At 39.8% G+C, this 17,334-nt stretch overlaps 1 protein-coding gene and 1 pseudogene across 1 annotated transcript in view; one reads left to right on the plus strand and one right to left on the minus strand.

Moving 5' to 3' along the window:
• Nucleotides 1-17,334, minus strand: part of Cadps2 (calcium dependent secretion activator 2) — a 575,996-nt gene that overhangs the window by 331,012 nt on the left and 227,650 nt on the right. Inside the window, exons 4-5 of the mRNA XM_023703422.1 lie at nt 10,778-10,858; nt 4,901-5,137 (exon numbers count right to left, since the gene is read on the minus strand). Of these exons, the coding sequence (XP_023559190.1) occupies nt 4,901-5,137; nt 10,778-10,858 (318 nt within the window). The remainder of the gene's footprint in view (nt 1-4,900; nt 5,138-10,777; nt 10,859-17,334) is intronic.
• Nucleotides 2,694-3,303, plus strand: LOC101572490 (annotated as a pseudogene).

Here is a 17,334-nt window from a genome sequence, read left to right on the forward strand (position 1 = left end):
ATATCTGGGGAGCTAGCCCAGTGGTTTAAGTGCCTGCCTGACAAGCACAAGAACCCAGGTTCAGTCCGAGGTACTGGACGCCATGCTGGCCCTGGGGGTTCGTCATGCAGGCTACCAAAACTGAGCATGGCAGTGCATGCCTGTAATCCCAGGATAGAGAAGACTGAGAACAGGAGGATCACTATGAGTCTAAGCTGTGTCGTGAGATCCTGTACTAAATTAATAGTGATATATAAAACATAAATTTACCAATCCAATTAGCAAATAAGCAAAGCTAGTTTCAGTCCCTAGTGAAAAGACAAAAAGAATTCCATAGACTATCAGCTGACCTAATTTTAAGGAGTTGTCTCAATCAATTCACAGCAAAATTGAAAATTGAACTATGTAGAATAAAATGGATTTATGACACATTTTCTCAAAGTCTGTGGCTGATGTAAGAGAGAAAAAATAGACAGAAGTGTCTTAGAATAAAAAAGAAGAAAGGCACTAGATAACCCACACTGGGAAATATAGGGGATCGCACCACTGACATGTGTGATATCTGGGAAAATGATGCAGGGTGATGCGTTGAGATCGGAAACCATGTCTCGTCAGGTAGAACAGTCAAAGGGCCTGGTCAATTGACCTTTCTTTCTTAGGTCAATGATGAAATTCAGTGCGACAATCCAACTATATTCATGGTACGGCCTTTCTATACAGCATACAGACTCGTAACTTCATAGGTGAACGTAGTTTTCTAGATTGATTTGTGTCTCATCTTAACATATTGTTATACAACTTAGTTTGAGGAATTGGGTTGTTTTGCTTCATGGTTTTTTTCTAAAGCTTTTCTGATTGGAAAGACTTATCCTGTATGTCTCACTGGTGGTTTTTTATATTTTAAAAGTCACTAACACATATTTGTTGAGGGCTATGGAGATAGCTCAGTGGTCTAAGTGCCTGCCTAGGCAAACACAAGGAGCCCGGTTTGATTCACAGTACTCAGGCTGTGCCGGCCCCGCCCCTCGGTACACTGAGCTGGCCACCAAGACCAGCTGTGCTAGCGCACACCTATAATTCCAACACTGGGGAGGCTGAAAACATGAGGATCACTATGAGTCTGAGCTCTGTGGTGAGACCCTGTACCAAATACATTAAAAAAAAAAATTTGTTGAGTGAACTGTGTGCCAGGCCTGGGTAAGGTGCATGCCATGGCTCAGTTAACAAATGGGGGGATAGGGGCTGAGACTCAGTTCACATACTGGCAGAGAAAGCCAGACAACAGCAAACATAATAAATAGTCGAACTCTGTGCTACACAGGAAGTACAGTAGAGAAAGCTGAGATCAGTTAAGTCAACAAGGGATGGTGAGAGGAGGAAGGGGTGGGTTGTGGCAGAAGTTTTAAGAAAGGTAACATCTGCACAATTTTTCCATTGCATCTTATTCCCTAGACTTGGAATTTGGTTTTTACTGAAGATCTCTTATCCACTGGACCAGTTCTAACTAATGAAATGTTAGGGATTTAAATTAGGTTAACTGTGCATTGTCCACTTTTCTTAGTTGAAATCCTGGATCTAAGGAGGACAGCTTGGCTGACCTCACAGGCCCAGAGGCGACAGCAGAGTAGTTCACTCTCTCAGGAGTTCTGCAGCTACACACTAGGTAGTCACCACTTCATATGATTTCATTTTGTCACTGGACACTAACTTCTACACAAAACATCGTGAGTCCCCAAGAACACACTGTGAGCACTCACATCCATGTTACTTAGAATACAGCAATAGAGGCTATCCAAACAGCTTCATAAATATGCAGGCTTGTCAGGCCATGCTAAGGTAAATGTTAGCTTATATTCTTCTAACACCATTAAGCTGCTAACTGAACAGTGTTCCCTTATATGCTAAGAGGAAATCACAGAATAATAAGTCACAGATTTGCTTAAACATTAACTTAACAGCCTAATTTTATTTTTTATAAAGGAAAGCAATTCCTAAGGAGTTATAATTGAGGAAGACTTTAGAAAAATAAAAAAGAGAAAATGAGGGCTGGGGAGATAGCTCAGTGGTCTAAGCACCTGCCTGGCAAATGCAAGTACTCAGGTTTGGTCTCTGGCACTGTATGCCAGCTCCAGAATTCTGAGCTCGACATGCAGGTTACCAAAACTGGTAGTGGTGGTGCATACCTGTAATCTCAGCACTGGGGAGGCTGAGATAGGAGGATCACTATGAGACCAAGCTATACAGTAACACCCTATACCAAGTAATTAAATAATTATTTAAAAATTATATAAAAAAGAAAACAATGTTTCTAAATCTTTCAATATATAATGAAAGGTTTATGTATAGTAAAAATTATATGTGTTATTAATATATAATATTAATATAAAATTCTATGTAATTAATATGCAATTTATTTTCTCATCAATGCTAAGTTCTTCTTAGAATACTATAATTGAATGATTAATTTTACTTCGTACAAAATATTTTAAAAATGTTAGAAGTCTTTGTATCATCAAAAGAGCTGCAGGTGTGCGGCGCCAGCTCAAGGGAGTGAGCCCGAGCTTAGCCGAGCGACTGGGTCTACGCTGGACTGATCGCGTTGCTGCCGCCGCCGCTGCCGCTGCTCCGCTCACCGTGTCCCGCCACCCCAGACCCCTACTCTTTTTGGCTCAGCCTGCGTGCCCCAGGCCCGGCCCGGGCGGCGCGAAAGGAGGATGAGTGGCGGGCGGCGGAAGGAGGAGCCGCCTCAGCCGCAGCTGGCCAACAGGGCCCTCAAAGTCTCTGTTTGGAGCAAGGTGCTGCGGAGCGACACAGCCTGGGAGGACAAGGATGAATTTTTAGATGTGATCTACTGGTTCCGACAGATCATTGCTGTGGTCCTGGGTGTCATCTGGGGAGTTTTGCCTTTGCAAGGCTTCCTGGGAATAGCAGGGTTCTGCCTGATCAATGCAGGGGTCCTGTACCTCTACTTCAGCAACTACCTACAGATTGATGAGGAAGAATATGGCGGAACATGGAAACTCACAAAAGGATTTATGACATCTTTTGCTTTGTTCATGGTCATTTGGATCATCTTCTACACTGCCATCCACTATGACTGACAGTGAGCAGCTCCCACCTGTTTCCTGTCCAGTCCTATGGACCCTCAAATTACAGCACAGAAAAATGATTGTTGGGGCATCCCAGTCACATGGAACCTGGAGGACCCATGTTTCCTGGACCAAGAATTAGAATGTTGGGCATCAGTGTTTTCTACAAGGGCTGTGACCTGACACTTTCTAAAGAACCATCCACACTGGGGAAAAAGCACTTCTGAATTTATCTGTCATCTACCATTTCTTGGATATCATCATGTAACAGCTATTTGCCAAGTGGAGCTGTGATTTAATTTGATGCACCTCTGGATCTGGATGAAACATTAAATTGTCTTCCTCGGGAAAAAAAAAAGAGCTGCAGCAGAAAATAACTAGGAAATCCCACATGTAATATACCTTGCAGTGTAAAACTGAACTCCCTTTTGTGATGAGGCTGAGGAGGCCAAGAAATGCAGTAGCACAGCCACTTGTCAGACCCATTAGATGAATACAGAATGGAAGTCTTGGGTGAAAGCCCCATAATTGTGCTCTGACACTAATTTCAAGCTATTAATCTACAAAAAGAGTTTTAGCTTGGGAGTTAGGCTATGAAAGGCACTGCTCATTTCCTCAAGCTTGCAGGTGAATGGAATCGACAGATATCTGCTTTATTTACCACCAAGGAAGTGATGTGGCAATACCTTTTTATCCTGAGATAGAATTAACAAAATATTTAAAACTCTGTCTCTCAAAGATCCAGGGACAGCAGCACTGGGAACCAGGAGAGGGAGAAGGAAGGAAGAAGAAGGGAGGAAGGGAGCGCGCAGGGAGGGACAGCGAAGGAGGGAGAGGGAGGGAAGCAGGGAGGATTGGAGGGAGGGAGCGAAGACAACAATATAAAGGAGCCCCAAGCCTCAGAAAACACTTTAGGAGAGTTCTGAATTTAAACCTGACACTGCTGGTATTTACTTACCGAAAAGAAATGTATGGGAAGAAAAATGTTGATGTTTAAGTCAAGTGAGACCTGACAGGATATTTCTGATGTGTGACATAATCTTTCATGTACCGTATATTTCACATAAATTCTTCCTCCTATATATTAAAAATGCTTCTGTGTGTCTATTGGGATCGTGCAAACTCATGGATATGGATATGTTCCTAGGTTACTCCCTCACAGAAATTAAGAAGAAATGGAATGATAAGGCGCATCCAACAAGTAGCTGCACTAACAAGCATGCCAGTAGTAGAAAGGGATGACACTGATGATTTGGAGGACAACTTTTTGTGTGTGGGGTACAGAATTTTAAATGCCCACCATTTGTTCTTGTTTTCCACAATGCTGACCTTGCCCCTAAGGAACCTGGAGCCCCTGGAAGGAGCTCTCTGCGTCTTGTCACCTACAGTACAGAAAATGGCACATTTATTTGATTTACTTGATTTAATTCTAGAACGATGGCCCCCGTAGCTGAAATAACTTAGAAATGAGGCAAATAAAGTCAGGAGTTTTCAAATTAGAGAGAACACAGTAATATTTTTAAATTCCATTTCCATCAACTGTATTTTGATGTTGGTTTTATTAATGAACTTGCTTAGCTTAGCTGGTACAAATATGTGCTTCAGAATTTTTATTATTTTGGTTCTTTTATTCTAAAACTGCTTTTATGTTTAAAAGACAATTTGCATTCACTTGTATAAGCAACCTATTTGTCTAGCAAATGAAGAATGATTTAATATCTCCAAAATATATTACCCTGGTTTAAATTCTAAACACTACCCGAAGGCCAAAAGAAATTACAGCGATGCCTCATGTATACTGGCAGTGGCCGGCACAGGAGGAAGCCGCTTACCTCCAGGGTGAAGGACAGCACCACATCTGACTTGGACAGCTGGATGTCACTCTCATCTCCCAGGTCCAAAAATGCAGAGTTCTGTGAACGTTTTAATTTTTGTAATTTAAATTCTGGACCACCTTTCGAGACTGGGAGACTTTCCAAATTGGCCATTAACAAATTCACTGAAGACCTCAACTCTTCTATGTACATACTCTCCATTTCTTTTGCTATGAATTTGGGGAATCTTCTTTCCTTAAAAACAATATTGAAAACAACAATGTTAAACAAGCCATATTTCAAATTTATCATCAAAGATAATATGATGGATATAATGCATCGTCTTACAAGTATGACACTCAATATCTCTAGGTTTTAAAATCTTATCCTTTCAAAATTTTGATGCAATCTGCAAAAGAGAGAGGGAAAGACCCCAAACAGGTATATTCTGTTTTTGTTTTAATGAACCACTATTATCTTTGAATTGCTTGGAGTAACTGGTCTATAAGAAAATATTCAGGCTATGTAGTTATGCTAGCTAGAAAAAATAATTTTTAATAATATCTCTTAAATTATGGAAAAAAACAATCTCTCTTAACACAGCTGTGATGTTGGGAGGATACACATTTTATACATAAACATTCGATAAAATGTTATTTTTACTGAATAATGTCATGGACATATTTCTAGAATTAGTTAATTTGCACATCACACAAATGTGGCAACATCTTTTATGGCCATAGTTCTGTAACTTCTTTTATAAGAGGTTTAGAAAAACTTAAGTTTAGAGCAAACAGCAATTTTACGATAACAATGTGTCAAGTGAAAAAGATTAAGAATATTGATCTAGAAGGTTCTATTTTCTTGCTAAAATACATGAAAATTGCCACTCAATACTTTTATCTCTGCAATCAGACTTGTGAATCTTTCACTCAATTAAAAGGAAATTCTAAATATTGATATTTGGACACTTCCAAACTGTCCTTACAGAACATCATACCAGCTGATATTCCTCCAAGTGGAACGTCAGTGCTGTTTTTCCTTGTTTAATCTTTGCCAACCTGACACCTGGAGGTGACGCGACCTCACAACATCAATTCCAGGGGAAGGCGTCACCCTCTGGACACAAGGGATGGGGCTGAAACCTGAGAAGGGCTTGCTTTGAAGTGGTGGCCAATGCCTCAGAAAAGTCCCTGCCTTAGGTTTGCTCCTCTCGGCACTAATCAAGCCTAACCTAAGAAATCTCCATCCCTGGAGCACCCGTGACACGTGTGTGTGGCTCTGTGCGAGCTGGGCTGGGCTGGAGCTTGGCACTGCTTTGTGACTCAGCCCAGTGTCTCAGGCCACCTGCCCCTGTCCCGATAACCTTCACATACTTCTTCTAAAAAAATCATCTGCATATAATCAACATTAAAACTGCTTTTTCAGAAAGAATATATAAATTAATGAACTTCCCTAAAGATTTTAATACTTCACTATAGTTAGAAGCAACATTCCAAAAATGTTTGCTTTTTCAAGAAAAACACAGTGTTTTCAAAAACGTATTTGAAAAATTAAAGTTGCTTTGAAATAATTTTTTATTACATGCATACAGGAGGAAAAAGCCATAAAAATATAGTTTTATATTTTGGGATCAGCTTCCAAAGTTGTCTGTACAGTATCCAACACTTGGAAAAAATGATGAATGTGATGGCCCTTTCCAACCACAGGGGCAAAGGCTGACCAGAGCACACTGGGAAAAGGCGCTTAGTGCTCCTTACTGCTTGCTATGGATTCCAGAGAGTGAGCCTACACGTGACCTCATAGGATTTTTGTCTGGAAAACATACAAATAACAGTTGTCTGGAAAGTAAAAGAACTTGACGGTTACAGTTAAAATTGTCTGATAGGGCTGGGGAGATAGCTCAGTAGAATAAGGGCTTGCCTGGCAAGCCCAAGGACCTGAGTTCAATCCCCAGTTCTGCCAAAAACCAAAAACAACAACAACAAAAATAACTATCTTCATATTAACTACTTTTTTGTCTAGGCTATAAATCTTAAAAATGCCCCCAAACTCCTACTTTCTGAAATGCTCTTTGAGTTGGCTTAAGTAGTTAGCTTGCTAATTACATATTGAATAAAATGTTTACTTTGTGTTTACTTTCTATTGATGAAAATCGTAACTTTGTCTTTCATTAATTATCTTAACAAAACAAAAGAAAATATACATTTGAAAATTCTGAGGCATTATCTTTCCAATTTTCAAAGGTGTTATTTTATAGACAACATAGCATTAGCATAGTTTAAAAGCTCTATTTTTAGCTAAAAACATTTCCTTCTCTATCATCTGTCAAAGAGGCGATTGGCAGGCACCACTAACATTGACTATTTAACTAGCATTTTAAAGCTTTGCAGTGAATAGAGTCTATAGATTTTTAATTTTTTCCTCTGAAAAATAGTTATAACTCTTTTAAAGCCTGGAGGTTTATTAGTAGTATTTCATCATTTTTATTTAGCCTTTTTCTTGGAACCCACAAAACCAACTCTACATCAGACCAGTAAATATGTGATATTTAATCTTTTTAATTGGAATGGAATCACACATAGGCTTATTTTCTTTTTATTTAACTGTGAATTGGTTCCATAAACCACAGTTCAAATGTTCTTATTCACTTCTCTGCTTAACATGGCACATGACTGGCTCTAAAACATCATATACACTAAGACAATATTTGCTTCATGAAAAGGTAACCATTATTTTAGCTCAGTGACTTTGCAAGTGCTCTTAATGTAGGGCTGTCACCACATCTTAGATGATATCTAAAGCTCGTATCACTGGTGTTATGGTTTGTGTCTAGTTGTCCCCCCAAAGCCTCAGGCAGCCATGGGGCAGACTTCTAGCGTTTGTGATTAGCTCATGATTCACTGGGACTACAGGTGTGGGGACTGCACCCAGCCTGTGACATGAAGCCTGAATGGAACAGAAGGGGCACAGACTTGCTCTCTGCAGCCATTGTTGCCACTACTTCTCCTTCTGTTCTTGCTGTTTTGCTGTTTTCCACCACCATGAACTGCTGCTCTCTGGAGTGTGCCAGTGTGCTTTGGAGCCAGCTGAGTGTGGACTGAAACATCTATTAACTGTGAGCTAAATAAACCTTTCCTTCCTTCGGGGTGTCGGGTGTTTGTCCCAGCAACAAGAGAAGAGTAACTGAGACAACTGGACAGGTTTTTCAAGTTCACCTCTCCTTGAATGGAGCAGAGTAGAAGCTAAAGAATACTAACAATGGTCAGGTTCTGGAAATATGCAAAAAGAGGAAAAAGGACTTCTGGATAAATTTTGTATGAAGGATGAAAAAAGAAGCCAAATATGATACAAAATGCTTCAGTCTGCATAAATGATAGACAGTGTTGCCAAGAAGTAGTCTGTTCTGGTCAGCTGGAAAAGGTTTTTCTTTTTTTTAATTAATATATGCTTATAGTACATAATGATTGTAACTATTGTGGGAGTTAGTACATGGACATAGTACATCTTAATTCTTTTGGTTTCTTTTTTGCTTGTTTTTTCACCCCCTAGCATTCCCCTCTCCCTCACTGCTCCTTTCAACTCTTGGTCCCCTACCTATCTGCAAAGGTTCTATTTTCATCATTTGTCCCCTTCAATTCTTTAATCCAATCCCCTTTTCATTGCCCCTTCCCTTTCCCTCCTAATCTTGTTCCCCATTCATTTAAAAAAGATCTGTCTATCTACTGTAGGTAAAATTCTGACCCTACTGATCTATTTTCTAAGTAGCAATGATCACCTTTCATAATTTAAGGTCACAGGGGACATACTTACTGCTTATCATGGGGCTCTTACTAACAAAATATAAATTCTAGGAAGGCATGTGGTAATATTTTTGTCTTGTTTCATCACTTTGCAAGCACACCTATCTGGACGTATCCCAAGCACCTAAGACAGTGCCTGCCTATACTAGCAGTTGTTTGCTAATCAACATTCAGCTAATTTACAGAAAGAAAAAAAACAAGGCTGAGAAGCATTAAATAACTTGCTTACTTTAGTTATAGGAAGTAATAATCATGGGTATAGCCATAGGTGTTTCCAACACTTAATATTTTTCCCATTTCTAATTATTCCTTCGCTACCATCCTAAATCCAGTACCTGTATCTTTTTTGTTGGGGGGAGGGCACCCGGGCCTTTGCGCTGCCCCTGCCCCCCACTATTTTGAGAGAACGTTTAGCTAAGTCACCAAGTTGCCCAGGGCAGGCTGCACGTGCGACCTTCCTGGCTCACCGCAGTGCCGGGCCACAGGAGCGAGCCTGCACACCTCATGACATTCCTATTCTTGGACAGAGATTTCTGCCTGGGGCTTGGCTGTTGTTATAGTGCATTCTTTTGTGAAGTTTGGAAGGCACTGTTACTGATTATCAAAATTTTAACTATTAGTAAACCACAGTTGTGGATTTATCAGACTGAAGAGGCCTTAGGAGGTAAGAGCGTGAGCTTAGATTTTGGAGTCAGGGTCAGAATTTGAGGCCTAGTTTGGTCATCTACTAGTTATGTGATCGTAAGCACATCACTGGCCCTGGGCTTCGATCTCCCTGTCTGTAAACTTTATATCATCTGTCCTTGTGGGTTCACTGCATGGAGGGACATAACAGAACAAGGGGAGTAACTGTAATTAGCTGTGAATGTATTTTATTAAAATGGCTTTGATTTGGTAAAACTAAACAGAAAAACAAATATCTGCAATGTCAATATTTTACTGAATTGCATCTTATTTTTAGAACTATTTTTACCCCCTTCCAACACCATCTGCTTCATCTCTTTCTCCCCACCTGTTCCACTATCAATATCCCTGATGAAATCACTGTGGCCGCCCAAGTAGAAGGCTTTGTTGTTCCCAGCTGACCCTTTCTTCTGACAGGACTTATGAAAGCCAGCACTTTCCTCTTTAGATGTGAAGCTTTTCCTCTGGTCTGTTGCCATCCAGAATATTGCTTAAAGCATCACATGTTCATCCAAGCCCGTGGAGACATAAGTCTCCTTTACAATTATGTGTCCATCTCAGGAAATATCCGCATAAAGAGCAGGAATATGCAAATCTGAGCCTAGGTCCAAGTCCCTCAGCATGCTGTTGGGCACATCTCTCCGATTCTCTCTCAGCCTCAAGCCTTCAGGAAAACTAAACATTCCTCTTGCCAAGTTCAGTAGAGGCTAACGTTGCAGCTGCAGCGTGTTCTCTCTAAGGGTTCTAATAGCTACTTGATTTCTACTCCATGAATTCCACATAAGATGACCTAGGATGCTTCAGTGCCTCTCTAAACAGAGGACAGGAATGAGGCATGAAGCACCTTCTGCTTTTTCTGTTTGATCATAACTCATGACCAGAGGAAAAAAAAATTCAAATAAGGATTATGCTGTTAGTTGGTACTATTTCTAAGTACTGTGATGAATTATTCTAGAACATAACATGATTTGCCAAAAAGATTTCTCCCTGATGATAATGTATTTAGTGAAACATTAAACCTATCTGAGACCTATTAGAGCAATTAGAGAAATTCACGCACTGCTTAAAGAGTAATCCATAAAGATCAGCAGTGAATCATGGTGACACACGTCACAGGATTCACAGCACTCAGGATGTTGAGGTAGAAGGATTACAAATTTTAGGCCAGCCTGGGTTACACAGTGAGTTCAAAGTCAGCCTCATCTATACAGTAAAAACTTGTCTAAAACATATAAACATTTCACATGCTAAGACAGATATTCAAATGGATGGTGTAGTTCACCTAGGCAAAATGCATATTCAAGTATTTGGGTTTATGAAGCATATCTATACAGGAGAAAAGGATAAATGTAGGATATCTTTACTTGTATGAAACATGCTTTACAATATGTCAATGAAAATCATTTACCTTTGCCATTTTCTCTGCCAGTTGTAGCCGACCATCAAGCTCCCTTCTGATCTGGGCTGCTTGTTCATCTGCATTATCCAGCTTAAAAACAAAACAGAAATTATATACATATGTACATATACAAGCATACATATATGTACACACATACATGCATGCTGCTCTCTAATATCATGACATATAAACTCAAAAACATTAATAAACATTCTCAGGAATACAGAAAACACTTCAACGGCTTTGGTAGTCCAATTAAATTACTATTTCATTGGGTTCTGTTCAGACAAATGTTAATAAATCTCTGAGATTCAATTTATTGGTCTACTAAGAATCTAACTATAAGAATAATTTTTAAAATGTATTTGGCACAGGGTCTCACCACGCAGCTCGGACTCATAGTGATCCTCCTGTTTTCAGCCTCCCCAGAGCCAGGATTACAGGTGTGCGTCACCACACACTGTAACGTGTGGCCAGCTCAGCCCTCCTGGGGGAGAGCCAGCACAATATGTGGTGCTGAGGATCGAACCCTGGTCCCTGCACTTGTCTAAGCAGGTGTTTAGTCCACTGATCTATCTCACTGGCTGGCTGTGCTAAGTTTATTCACAACAACTCTAAACCAAGAAGTCCTTGCTTCCTTGAGTTTACAAATCATCATCAAGTTTATTCAATCTATTATTCTCTCTTCAGGAGGTCAGTCTTCAACAACTTCATAGAGATAATCTTCTTTTTTCAGTCTTTCAAAATTCTGTTGTGAATTTTTCAGTGAGATCGAGTAATATTTTCCATCATTATGTGCACCTTCATTCTTACAGTAAGTTTGCACTGGTACTGAACTATTAGTGTACTATTTAAATTGAATGATGATTTTCTACCATTTCAATCTTCATACATTCTTCAGCCTAGAACCATACACTCACACTGCCAGGGATTGACTCCACTCTTTTACAGATGGACACACCACATTACAGCTGCATTCTCTCCTTCTAAGTTTGATAAAACTAAAAAAAAAATACAGTTATCATTTCTTAGAAACTCTCCAATAACATGGAAAATCATTTTTGTTTTCAGTGATATAATCCTTAACTTTTTTATTCCTTTAACTTTTCTCATGATTTCTTTTCTCATACCCCATTTACTGTCTTCTATTTGTTCATTATTTTTTAAAAATGTGTTAAATTGAAGATATTAAATATTAAATTGCTTTTGACTTTAATTTTTTTCCTTTCCTACGCCTACCATCAAAAAGCCTGGACCACATAATAAACCATGTTTTGGCAGGGGTGCAGGAAGTACTGTGTTAGTATTGAGCACAACATTCAACACCATGAGAATAAGGCAGCCCCTTGCTGAAGAACACACGCTAGCCCCGCTGCACTTAAACTCAGTCTGGAAGGGGGAGAGGCCTGAAAAAGCTGATTGGAAGGAAACCACCAGGTTGACAGGGTAGAATACATGAGCGACACAAAAGGGGAAATAGGGAGCAGAATCCCACAGTCCTGAGGTTAGACAGCTCAACATAGTGGCTTGAGAAGTGGGACTCATACAGGTGGGAAGGGGGCTAACCCTGGAGAGAAAGTCTGGGCTGCACAGAAGAACCCACTTCAGATCCACAGCAAGGATCTTAGAGTTGGACCCCATGAGAGGGGGATTCACTAGGAGTTTTTGTGCAGGGAACAAACACCATGATCAGAGGTAAGCTTTGGAAAGGAAAGTTCCTTGTTTCTAGAACAAACTGCAGGTCAGACGGACACAAGGACTCCTACCCTTGGTTTCAGTGTACTTCTTGCTCTTATAAAGAAAATAGGTTTGCTACTACCTTTCAAAAATGTTTACAATTTTAAAAATAAAAAATTATTTAAAAGAAATTAAACAATAAGTAAAAATTTTGAAAGTAAATCTTTGTAAAGGAGTTTGTCATTGCAAGACTTATAAACTGTTATCTGTAACTTATAAGACTGAAATCAGACAACATATTTACTTGCACTGTGGCTGAAACCAAAGTAATGTAAATTTCAAAACTGATGTAATTATAAAGAAAAAGAAAGTGTGAACAGTGTCTACTGCAGGTAACTGAAATCTCAAATTGCAATCTTCTTAAACAAAAATGATGAATCAGAACACTCTTTCTATAATCCGCTTCCAAATGTACTAAATGTAGCAGTCCATATCATCTCATCTTTAAATACAGGCATACTTTTCCACAGAAAAATAATGTAATTATACCAAAAAGTCTCACAGTTTCCCTCCCTGCTACACACATGCACACAAGTATACTCACTACAGCATTTAATATTTTAAAAGCTAGAGTTGTTCGTTTCACCAAAACATTATTTTATATCTTTAAACATTTATATCTTAAGATGATCACTTCTGGGTTTAGTTAGTAATTTCTTGGTAAGAGACATTTTTAACAACTTTTAAAAATATTAATGCTTTAAATGCATTTGTCTGCAAAAAGTGCAGGCAAATATAAAGAACAGTCTTCCCTTTGTAAAGCTAAATTTGCAGACATCAAAAGGTATTGGCTTTAGTGATGACTGTGATTTTGTGAAAATATAACAGCATACTCCAAGTTGACCCTCACCCCAAAAAGGAACAACTAATAAAAGACAATGAATAAAATGTTATTATCCTTGTTTTACATAAGTTGCATAGAAATAGGTAAGTGATTTCATTACAGTTTTTAACATGGAAGAATTCTAGCTTCCCGCATTTGTTTTCTTGACTTTTGGGCACTTTATAACATAATTTCATTCAAATGTATATAAATTTAATTTTTACGAATATTTCCTTAAAGGCAGACTTTTTCAAGTGAGAAGATTGTAAAATGGCTTGTAGTGGTAAGAAAGAGTTATCCAGGGCCAGCCAAATAGTTCTGTGGATTAAAAGCACCTGAAAGCAGGTGCAGGGTCCTGGGGTTCAATCCCTGGGCCTGCCTTGCCGCTGCTCCCCGCCCCACCCCCCGGGCACAATATGATGGCAATTGAGACTGGGAGTGGTGGTGCATGCCTGAAATACCAGCTCTTGGGAGGCTGTAAACAGGCAGATCACTAAGAGTCAGATCTAGTAGTGAGATCATGCCTGAACACCCTGTTGACCCCTAAAATACCAAAAAATAAAAAAAAGAGAAAGTTATCCATGACACACACATCACAGTTCCTCTGTGGTAACATCTTAACCTGGTGTATCATATCACAATCAGCAATGGACTATGACAAAAATCACCCATCTTATGTAGAGTTCCTCAGTATTATGTTCTAGGCAATGTCCTCCCCAGATATGTAAGTATCCATCACCATAATCCAACCATAATGAATGGTTCTAACTCTTCAATGATATCTCATGGTACCCTTTTAGAAACACATCTATCTACCTCCATTTCAGTTGGTTAGGTTTAATAATGACTAGCCTCATTTATGCAAAAATAAATGCTCCTAAAGCACAAAGGATTTGAATTTCTGTAATGAAACTGGAGATGTGCTCACCCTGTGAGCCCTGGAGCGCCCCAGGTGGGGCCCGTGAAGGGTCACTGGCTGCGTGCTCTCCTGCTCATGGCCATAGCTAGCAACAGCTTGCTGACTGCTGTCAACATCAGATCCCTAGCTCCAATCTCTGGCAGAGTTCTAGACTTACACTTCCAAATGCCTACTTACCAATTCCACCTACTGGAAGTGGCGCATTGAGCTTAACATGCCCAAACAGAGTCTGCACTTTCAGCCCCTCATTCCACTTCTAAGGATTACCACTCATAAAATGCACCGCCTCGGTCTAGTTGCTCAAGCTACACACCGAAGTAAACTCTTCGACCTCCCCCTGGAACCCAATCCACCTACTCTCAGGGACAAAGCAATGTAGAACCACATGGTGAGGTATTGGGGGGCTCAGCCAGGTTTGTTTTTACACATGCATGTTACAATATTTCTCTGTCTCCTCCCCCGCCTAGGGCTTGCTGAGTCTGGGCTTGGTGGCACATGCCTGTAATCCCAGCAATGGGGAGGCTGAAAACAGGATGACTAGGAGTCAGAGCTGTGTAATGAGACCCTGTACCAAATACATAAAAGAAAAAAAAAATGCTTCTCTAGCACATCAAGAACATCTCATTGTGCCAGTAGGGATGTACACACGGCTAAGGTGAAAGAATTGTTTTCTTTTTTTAATCTGTAGAATATAGACAAAAGATTTCACACACAGTGTATGCCTGCACAAACAGGGGGACAGAAAGAAGAAAACAACTAAAAGCCTGTCCTGAATGGAACCATTACAGAATTGAGGCCTTAGAATTTAGGATTTTGATATCGAAAGTGGTGGCACAAGCCTATAATTCCAGCGCTGGGGAGGCTGAGACAGGAGGATCATGAGTCTGAGCTGCATATATACCGAGACTCTGTATCAAATAAATGAATGAATTAATTAATTAACTGGTTAATTTAGGGTACTGTTGAGACACCAGAGTCCATTGCTGGAGTTGGGCGTGGGACACACACAGCAGGACATGTGGACTTTCATGTTTTGGGGAGTCACAGACAAATCCTTATTCCACCAAGGCACTTCATGTTGTAAGCTCTTTTTACTGTAGATGCTGATTTCAATATTTATGTGATAAAGACTGCTTACCTCACAGACATCTTTTGTTGGTCCAGAAAATTTCACAGGTCTCTTAGAGATATTTAATTCTGAATATGTCTTAGAATTTAGATATTATATTTAACTCTGATTATATCTTTAATTAAAGATACTCCAAGCATCTTTAGTCTCTGTATTGCCTCTAGTTTCTATTCTTTTTTTGTTTTTGTTTTTGTATTTTTGTACCTTAGGGAAGGGTCTACAGGATGTTCAGGGTCTCACTGCTAGATAGGACTTGTAGTGATCCACTTGTTTACAGCCTCCCAAGAGCTAGGATTACAGGAGTGTGCCACCACACCCAGTCTCAATCAGTGTTTCAGTGCACCCTGGGGGCAGGGCCAGCACAGCAGGCCAAGGGATCGAAACCCAGGCCCCTGCACCTGCTTGCAGGCACTTTAATCCACTGAGTTATTTGTCCAGCCCTTACACAGAGCATCTTAGCAATTTAATTACCAAATATTTTACTGACTTGACAAATATTTAGTATACAGAAAATGTACTGTTACTTTTCTTCTCTTCATTATGCAGGAATTACTGTTTGCACATTCAGAGCTCTCTAAACTTAGGAATTCTTAACTTGGGCCTTTAGGTGAGTGTGATCCTGTTAAAGGTCTGAGTGAAACTGTATAAAGATATGAAGTTTTCCCCTTGGAGAACTGTTTGATTTCATGGCTTATTCATCATCTGCAAGGGGTGCTTCATTCAAAGAAAAAAAAAAGTACAATTCTGGAGAAATCTTCTGTGCACAGAAATAACCATTCTTTTATTCTTCCCAAGGTTCTATGGCTTTGGGGACAAAACCCATGCAAAACAACCACCTCAGAGCAGTAACTTTTGTCCCTGTAAATGAAATCTTATAACCTCTGTTTCCGTAACATTCTATTATGCTCCAGCAGGGCCACCACGATACAAACCTGTCACCAAGGACACACGGCCTTTATTCCTCTGCACACCCACAAGATCCATGCCCAAGACCAGCCCTCCTGATAAATAGTGTAACAGCTGGTGTTGTCCTTTGTCCTTGCTCAGTCTTCTTAGATCTACCAACTGAGCCAGTGTACACATGAAACTAGAATAAACCCTCCTGTTCCCACTTGGTCTCCCTTGTCTCTCAAACTCCACAACAACCCCAGTCCTCTGTATGCCTGCTAAATTATTTGTAAAAGAACATCAGGATGCATGCTCCTGATCACGTTCATCTGACAGGTATATAGTCACTTAATTAAATGTTCACACTTCTGTAAACCTAATGTAAGCAAGCCCTGCTGTAGGCTGTTTAGCAGCTCCAAAGGTGTGCCCTTCCAGGAGTCCACACTTCATATTAGAAAACACAGTACATATTAGATGTATATGTAAAACAGAATCCAGTCACCACAAGAAAGCCACAGACCACATACTGTAGAAGTTCAGTAATGGAAGACATGGTTCTCTTTGGTAATACCATCAGGATCAATTAGCAAATGTGGAAATACACAAAATGAAGCAGAGTCTGGACTCATATACCACAAGGCTCTCCTTGCCTGGTTCCTCTCGCATTCCATTCAAGCAGCTCGGGACACAAGTTGCTCCTGGTGATCAGCAAACCTCTCTGTGCAGATGTCCCAGGAAGGCCAAGGATGCCACAGGGACCCATTACTTATAGTTAAGAAAATCTGAATTACAGCATAAAAACAACTTTCATAAGTTTCACTCAACAGATTAAAAACAAACCCTACAATTCATTAAATTTTATATATTAATCCAAAAAGGATCTTTTAAAAATGCCTTTCATAGGGCTGGGGAGATAGCTCAGTGGCATAAGAACCTTGACAAGCTCAAGGTCCCGAGTTCAATACCTGGTACTGCAAAGATAAATAAAATAAAACAAAAGCCTCTCATAGCACTGTTTATATCAGTACCTTCTGTGATCAACCTGTTTCGAGAAACAAAACAGTTTTCTT

This window comes from Octodon degus, unplaced genomic scaffold (assembly GCF_000260255.1).
Source record: "Octodon degus isolate 3935 unplaced genomic scaffold, OctDeg1.0 scaffold00170, whole genome shotgun sequence".
Taxonomy (NCBI): Eukaryota; Metazoa; Chordata; class Mammalia; order Rodentia; family Octodontidae; genus Octodon; species Octodon degus.